Consider the following 9,089-nt stretch of genomic DNA (forward strand, 5'->3'; position numbering starts at 1 on the left):
CTAATGTTCTTTATTTATAGTTATTTAGAAGAGCAGTGATACCTTCAGAGAAAAACGACAAATTACGGTCATTTGACACTGTTAAATAATAATATTTTAATTATAATTATATTATTTTTTAATTTAAAATTATTATATGTGTTATTGTATTATTAAAAATAGTGTAAAATGATTTTTTTTTTAAATCATGGTGAAACTAACATTTTCCTATTTAGAACGACAGTGGTAAACAAAAAGGTCAAACCTCTTTTCTGTTATTTCATGACAGACTCTTTTCTATGATAGACTGATATTTTGTTTTTAAAACATCGAAGATTATTTGTTTTCTTTTTTAAGATTAAAACGGACAATTATATATGCATGCTACATGGTTTGAGTATAATCATCTCATATCAATCAAACTGTTACCTTTTGCTGAGAAGAAGAAAACAGACAATGGCTCTGGCCTCATCTTCAGCATCCCTTATCACGATCAAGGTCAAGGTCAAACCTTGCATTTTCGGGCCGCCGAGGAGATCCGTCGTTGTTCGGAATTGCGCCAAGCCGACGGCGTCGCCGGTAGCGACAAGCTGGAAAATCGATAGTTGGAGGACGAAGAAGGCGCTTCAGCTTCCGGAGTACCCTGATGCGAATGAATTGGATCAAGTTCTCGAAACCCTTTCTTCTTTTCCCCCTATTGTGTTCGCCGGTGAGGCCAGGAATCTGGAGGAGAAACTGGGTCAGGCTGCGATGGGAAACGCTTTTCTCCTTCAGGGCGGGGATTGCGCTGAGAGCTTCAAGGAATTCAATGCCAACAACATCCGTGACACCTTCCGTGTCCTCCTTCAAATGGGTGTCGTCCTCATGTTCGGTGGCCAAATGCCTGTTATCAAGGTCAATCTTTTCACCGTTCTTTCATTTCATCTTCTGAATTGATTCTTTTTAATTGGGGAAGGATTCCTTTTTCTTTTATTGTGAATTGTTAATTTCTCTCTGGGATAGATTTTGGTGTTTCGAGTGGTGTTTGAGTTAGTGAAGGAATGGGCCCTGGTTTAGAAAAAAAGAATAGTGTAAGTGGGAGCGATATTCGTTACACGAGCATATACCTTTTGGATTGAGAAAGATAAAAACTTGAATACTATTATGGTATTAGAATTTGTCGTGATAGTTGTTGATAGAGTCGTCAGATTACCCGTCTAGTCATCTGACAATCATGTCTAGTCTCGTCTTGTAAATTATAAATTAAAGAGAGTTTTAGTCATTGGTTCAAGAAATGAGTTTGAAATTACAAGTAACCCTCACTTAGGTTCAAACTGAGACCGAGTTAGGTTCAGTTCAAATCCAAATTCTAAAAGAGAATAATGTGTTATGCTGGGGTTAAGAAAAATATCAATTTAAAGCTTTAGCTTTTCCTTGTTTAGTAACCAACTTGGAGGAAGAGGATTGTGTCTTTCGTGTATTGTTGTTGGAGCCTTTTTAGATAGAAAGCTAGAAAAGGTTTTCCGCTAGAAAAGAAAAACTGTATTTTTAATAGATGTTCTGGCTTGTCTCCAAACTTACCTCATGATCAAATTCTTCCATTGAGCAATGATTAGATAGTCTTACATGGTGTTGGTTCAAAATTTTATGATGAATGAGGATGACAAGCTTCAGTATTGTATATGGTGCTTCAGGTGGGGAGAATGGCCGGTCAATTTGCAAAGCCAAGATCAGATCCATTTGAGGAGAAGAATGGAGTGAAGCTTCCTAGTTACAGAGGTGACAATGTGAATGGCGATGCATTCGATGTGGCATCCAGAATCCCCGATCCACAGAGGATGGTTAGAGCTTACTGCCAATCCGTGGCTACTCTGAACCTCTTAAGGGCGTTTGCCACAGGTGGTTATGCTGCCATGCAAAGGGTTAACCAATGGAATCTTGATTTCATGCAGCATAGTGAACAGGGAGACAGGTATCATCTCTCACCTTCTCTAAATTTATGTATGGATTTTGAATCGTTGGTATTTTATTAGTTCTTATTCTTCTTTATCCAAAATGGTTTAAATTGAACGGACCCTTTCCATATTGCTCAAAAGACAGTAGAAGATTAAGGAATCCCTCAGCTTTTTTTATATTATTTTTTTGCTGTGGGCAAACAGGTATCGTGAATTGGCTCATAGGGTAGATGAGGCCCTTGGGTTCATGAATGTTGCCGGGCTCACATCCGAGCACCCAATCATAAGTACAACAGACTTTTGGACCTCCCATGAGTGTTTGCTTCTCCCTTATGAACAAGCACTTACTAGGGAAGACTCCACTACAGGGCTTCATTATGATTGCTCAGCTCACATGCTGTGGGTTGGGGAACGTACCCGCCAACTTGATGGTGCTCATGTTGAGTTCTTGAGAGGAGTTGCTAATCCACTTGGCATAAAGGTGATGCTTAAACAAAGCTCTATTTGCCTGTGGTCTTTAATTCGGTATATCTTATTTGTTATTCTCTTTGCATTTGATACTCAAAATGATGCCTGCATAAGCTTGTCTCTATTAATTTGTTATAATTATATTTTGATATGCCCCGTCAACACTACAATCCTGTCTGAAGGGCCTAGGTCCTGTTGGAAATTATCAGTAGTTAGTGTGCTTCTGACAAAAAATTGCAGTTACTGAAAGGCTACATGATTTTCAGGTGAGTGATAAGATGGTGCCAGACGAACTTGTCAAGCTGATAGACATTCTCAACCCTAAAAACAAGCCTGGCAGAATTACAGTAATTGTTAGGATGGGAGCTGAGAATATGCGAGTGAAGCTTCCTCATCTCATCAGGGCAGTTCGCAGAGCAGGACAAATTGTCACTTGGGTTAGCGACCCCATGCATGGGAACACCATTAAAGCCCCGTCTGGTTTAAAAACCCGCTCTTTTGATGCAATAAGGGTAATTTCCTTTTTTCAAGATATATATTTCTGTTTTATACCCAATATTCGATCAATACAGAAGTGGCAAAAAGTATGGTCTTTACAAGGTCATTGCTTTTTAATCCTACTGTACTGTTTAAAGTTCAAGTCGCCTATAAAACTCTCCTAAACCATGCATGCAATTTAACTCATAAATCTTTTCCGTAGATAGGTAATTTCTGATCTTTGTATTTTCCAACCCTGAAATTCAATCAAGTTGATGGATAAAGTTAATGATAAAAATTGTTCATCAGTTCTGCCTATTCTTCTAAAGTAGTTTTGTATATATGGATCTGGCATATAATTGTTTGGCATGTAATTTACTTAATGTAAGAAAGTACTGCTATATCCAAATTTACAGCAGCTTTTTAGTAAAAGGAATTACTTTGGATGTGGTTTATCTGTTTCTATGACATTCGTGCTTCCCTTTGAGTTTGAGTTTTATATTTTTGGTGTATGATAAGATGTTGGTGGTGTTGATGATAGGCTGAGTTGAGGGCATTCTTTGATGTGCATGACCAAGAAGGAAGCTACCCAGGAGGAGTTCATTTAGAGATGACTGGACAGAACGTGACAGAATGCGTTGGAGGCTCGAGGACTATTACTTATGATGATTTGAGCTCTCGCTACCACACTCACTGTGATCCAAGGCTTAATGCCTCTCAGTCTCTCGAGCTTGCTTTCAATATTGCAGAAAGGCTGCGTAAAAGAAGGCTCAATTCAGCACAATCACTTCGACTTTAGACACGAGCTACCATGTTCCTCTGTTCCTGTGTTCCTGTGTTCCTGGATCACAATACTGAGCTACCATGTTCTTACAACAAATTCTTCTGGGAGCCACTCACCAACTGTTATGAACAACTTAAATAGCATGATTTATAGTTGTGCTGTCAGAGTGTTACATGTCAGATAAAAACATCTTCTTGTACTTGCGAACTTGGACTTTAAGGTTTGGAGAAAATGTGTACGTGTGTGTGTATTTATGCCTGGGTAGTGAGTAATAAGTAAAAATTTCAAGGTACAACTTACATAATAAGCATCATGGTGAAATTTTTATTGAATATTATATATTTTTTCTTCGTTTTATTTCTCTGATATGACAGTAATATACTACTCTTTTCATCAAGTTTTCAGAATTCCCTTCTCATAGTGGTAAAACTTTTTTCTTTTTTAAAAAAGTAGTAATTTATGCAAAGATATTAAGAAATAATATAATTTTTACAAAAATTAATTCAATCATTTAAGTAAATTAATAAGTTATAATAAATTTGTCTAAACTAAGCTAGGACATGAAAATAAAAATGACACAATTTATATACAACACGAGTATAAGATTGAATCTCAAACTATATTTTAGATTATCCATATTGAACTTATCACTCAACCTGCATAAGAATGAATTACCTTAGGTTAGATCGAATTTGAATTAATGATAAATAAAATTCAATTGGGTTAAGTCATTAGCTAACATGACCCAACTATATCCTAAAAAATCTTACAAAAACTATATTTTGTATATTTTGAATTGCATTGATATTATCACTCTAGTTTATTAATTAAAATAAATATAAATAATTTTTTTAATAGATATTTTCAAATAGTATAAATTAATTTTTTTATTTATTGAGTCCTAAAAAATTGTATATTTTCTAATTAAGTCGCTGCTATTTATTTTTTATGTTAATTGAGTGACATATATATTATCTTATCATATTATTTAGTTGTCACGTATTATTCTTACGTTAATATTATACGAGATAATTTTTGTGATTAATATAAAATGTCACTTTTATTGTTGGATGTTAACCACATACTTTTATTTTTTACTTTAATTTATTAACATTTATTATATTTTTGGAAAATATTAAACATGCATCACACACATTTAAACTTCTTTTTAATCACACATATTTAAAGGTCTTTATTATATATATATATATATATATATATATATATATATATATATATATATATATATATATATTGGAAAATATTAAACATGCATCACAAACATATTTAAAGGTCTTTTTATTAAAAAAAATATATTTATTATATTTTGGAAAATATTAAACATGCATCACACACATCTAAAGGTCTTTTTATTAAAAAAAATATATTTATTATATTTTGGAAAATATTAAACATGCATCACACACATCTAAAGGTCTTTTTATTCAAAATATATATATATATATATATATATATATATATATATATATATATATATATATTATATTTTGGAAAATATTACATGCATCACACACATTTGAAGGTCTTTTTAATCACACACATATTTAAAGGTCTTTTTATTCAAAAAATAAATATATTTATTATATTTTGGAAAATATTAAACATGCATATGACAGACCCTTTAATTATACTGTTTTCATTGTTTAAATTAATTAGATAAGCTAATTATGAACTATTTTATTTTAGAACTTAGCTGAGTAGAGTAAGTATACTATGTTTATTTCGAAAATGAGAATATTAAAATTTGTATAAAAATATACATTAATTACTGCGCTATTGTTATGTTTTAAATAAAAAATTTAATCCAAGCATCAGAACATGAAATTACTATTTTTTTCGTCTTAAAAGATTATTTAATGTACTGTCATATATTATGACATTAAATAGTTTAAAATTTAATGCTGTCATTGTTGGATTATCATATAACAGAAGTTTAGAGGGAATTCGAAATAATAAAATAGATTATTCATATAAATAAAAATGTTTTTCCTTTATCTGATTGTTTCACGTATTTCAATGATTGACCATGCAGAAAGGAATTTACACGCAACACTTAACACCAAAACACCAGCTTAAGATTCGTTGACTCAAGTCTTCGTTCAGACCAAAGGCTTGCATTGGAAGGTCGCTGGGTCCCACATCGCCGGCAAGAGAAACTTCCTGTCGTTACGGCCCTGCGCATTATAGCTCGCTCCCGTCGCCCGGTCCACCAGAACCTTGCCCGGGTAACCCGGAAACGCCCCTCTCCCGAAAATCCCCACGCAAGCCGAAACGGCTTCCAACGGCAACGTCGGGGGACCCTGATAATATCCACCGTTAAAGGGGTTGGTCACGGTTCCAGCCAACAGAGTTGCAATGTTTATGATCATGCCGTCGACGCCCACGTCACCGTTAGGTGCAACTAACGGCGGCGTCTGTGGTCCGAAAATGGGCTTGTGGAAGGGCCAGGCGCATTGGCCCGGACACTGGGTCTCGGAGTTGCCGACCCATACGTAGGGGATTTTCCCGTCAATGGAGTTGTGGGTTCCACAGCGGCCACTGCAGAAGCTGTCCACCGCGACGTCTTCTGCGGTGAGAACAAGGTTGATTGCTCGGACGTCCTTGAAGCGTGATGCGAGGCCGTATAGTTGTTTTTCGTTGATGTGCTTCCCGAGAGAGTATGGCTCCATGATTTGCTTCCCTACGGACAGCGTTGTGGAGCCGCCCTTGTACTCCTCCGTCGTCTTCCACCAAGATTTAACGGAGGGTGCTTGGGACCATGTGGCGGAGTTCAAGGAATTAACGAAGTCAACAATTATGGAGCGTTGGATCTGGGTGAAATTCCCGTACCATAAAATATTAACGGTGAAACTTCCCTTGAGGAGAGTTCCGTTGTGGTATATGAGCTCGAGCTTCTGCGCCTCCACGGTGGGCTTCAGCTGTAGCAGAACACACCACAACAGCATGGCTAACAAACATTTGGAATCCATGTTGTAGAGAGATCGTTTGTGTTTTGGACGAAGAACATTGGTGATTAGAGACCCTATTTATACTATTCTGCATCCCTTTCTCTCTGCTGGTTTTACTGTATTGCATTCCAGATTTTCTAATTCCAGTTTCAAATATTAATCACATCTTTCAAAGTATTCCTAATTAGATAACTTCACTTCATGTATTCTTCTTATTCATACTAGTACTATAATTAATTTCAAAATGAATTTTATATAGAAAATATTACTGTTATATTATTATTTTTTAAAAAGTAATGAATACACATCTAATTTCACAAAACAATTTGATTAAGTCAACCTCAATATAATCATAGCCAGCTATTAAACTTTAAAAATTAACGGCATTAATTAATTCACTAATTAATTAGTTAGTACTGATGATTAGAGTGTTACTTTGGACTTTTTCTCTTTTTTTAAATTTGATCTGTGTTTTTTTGTCTAAATTTGTAATAGATTATCTATATAATAAATTATTTATAATATTTTTTATTTTATTTTTTACATTTTAGATTGCAATATATTACGTAATTAAAAATTAGGTAAAAAATGAAAAACATAAATAATTCAAATTATCTTAAATTAAAAAAGTAGCAAATAAATAAAACTCAAGAAATTTGAAAATTACGATACTTAAAAAATAATTAGGAATGACGGATGGGCAGGCTAACACTTATAAACTACAACAAAACAAAATGTTTATTATATTTTAATCCTATAATCGATCAAAACTCTTTCATATTTTTTTTATTCATTCACTTCAAGTTTAGATCTTAAGTTAACTCTATTATTTACATTTAACGTTTATAGAGTTTTAGTAGTTTAGACAATCATTTATTTTCATTTGTTTTTGTTCGTGATAATTTGAACTTTGAGACATTTATTATATGCAGATATTAATTTTATGTTTACTTAACTTATTCCAATTTAATTGTCAGTTATAGACTCATGAGTGTAGCAAAGATATAAAACATTAAAGTAACGTTAATCGTAACATTTGTATGTAATTTTTCAAAAGATTTTGTTTATGGAAATTTATCTGTGGGCGAATAATTATTCAAACCAACAATCTACTAAACAACTCAGGAGTTGGTCAATTTTATTTAATTTCTAGACTATGATAACTTAATAACTTTTCTAAATAACTTTTTAATAATAAATTATATGTTATTATTTTATTGGTCACTATATTTTAAACAAATCAATCATCAGCTACTGTAGTTGTAAAAAAGTTATCACATTTTCCTTAAATTTTATAAATTAAATGTGAAACAAGTAAAAATTAGACAAATAAACTGACTGTAAGTTAACCTACCCCTCATCAACCCTATGTGATGTTTTTGTAATGAACAAAATTGTAATAAGAGTTTTAAATTAAAAAAAAACAATATCCCGAATGTGGTGATTGAAATGGGTCAAAACAATTCCTAATTATCTCTACAAATATTAAGACTTGATTAATAGTTTGGTTCCTATATTATAGCTGTATGATTATTTTGGTTTAAATATTTTTTAACTTAATTAAATGTTAAATACACTTTAAATATATTTAAATTGACAAATTTTATTCAATTGACTTTAACATTATTTAAAAGGTACTCTCATGTTAAAATCTAAATCATCATTTATCTCGTTATCTATCTAGTTTGACATTAAATTTTAACATTTAACACATTTCAAGTTTTGATGCATCATATTTTTTAAATACTTAATTAAATAAGATATTAAATTAAGGGTTAAATATGTTTTTAGTCCCTAAACTATTGGCCGGTTTTCATCCCTCTTTCAAAATAAGGTACAATTTGGTCCTAATTCTTTTTGAAACTCTAGTTTTAGTTCTCAAAACTTTGGTTTTAGTCCTCGAAAACTACCACATTTTTAAAGGTGTTAATTTTCGAGGACTAAAACCAAAATTTTGAAAAAAATGAGGATCAAATTGTACTTATTTTGAAAGAGGGACGAAACCAGAAACGACCAATAATTTAGGGACTAAAAACATATTTAACCCTATATATATATATATATATATATATATATATATATATATATATATATTTCACTAAATTATATAACCTTTTGAATATATTAGTCGATAAAAAAAGTTAATTCATAAAAAAATACTTTAAATATAATATATTTAAAGTTTTCGAAAGAGGGACGAAAACGAACATTTTCGAAAAGAATGAGGACCAAATTGTACCTTAGTTTGAAAGAATGACGAAAACCAGAAACGGCCAATAGTTTAGGGACTAAAAACATATTTAACCCGTATATATATATATATATATAAGATATAGTAGATAAGTAACTTAAATATACAATAAGTTATTTGTTTATTTAAAACCTAAAAATAGTCCAATCAGTCAAATTACCATGTAGAGACTGTACCAGTAATATTTTTGTCGTATCTTTTGTTAATGAAATATTTATATTTTTATC

At 32.3% G+C, this 9,089-nt stretch overlaps 1 protein-coding gene and 1 pseudogene across 1 annotated transcript; one reads left to right on the forward strand and one right to left on the reverse strand.

The window, feature by feature from the left end:
- The first annotated feature begins 347 nt into the window (after window positions 1-347).
- On the forward strand, window positions 348-3,999 carry LOC124826782 (phospho-2-dehydro-3-deoxyheptonate aldolase 2, chloroplastic-like). Its single transcript, XM_047299717.2, has 5 exons — window positions 348-873; window positions 1,653-1,930; window positions 2,118-2,394; window positions 2,648-2,893; window positions 3,400-3,999. The coding sequence occupies exons 1-5, from the start codon at window positions 361-363 to the stop codon at window positions 3,655-3,657; spliced, it is 1,572 nt and encodes a 523-aa protein (XP_047155673.1). The 5' UTR covers window positions 348-360; the 3' UTR covers window positions 3,658-3,999.
- A 1,614-nt stretch (window positions 4,000-5,613) lies between these two features.
- LOC124826766 (protein EXORDIUM-like 2 pseudogene) lies at window positions 5,614-6,671 on the reverse strand (annotated as a pseudogene).
- Between the last annotated feature and the right edge of the window lie 2,418 nt (window positions 6,672-9,089).

Source organism: Vigna umbellata, chromosome 5 (genome assembly GCF_029865625.1).
Source record: "Vigna umbellata cultivar VRB3 chromosome 5, Vumbellata_1.0, whole genome shotgun sequence".
In the NCBI taxonomy this organism is placed as follows: Eukaryota; Viridiplantae; Streptophyta; class Magnoliopsida; order Fabales; family Fabaceae; genus Vigna; species Vigna umbellata.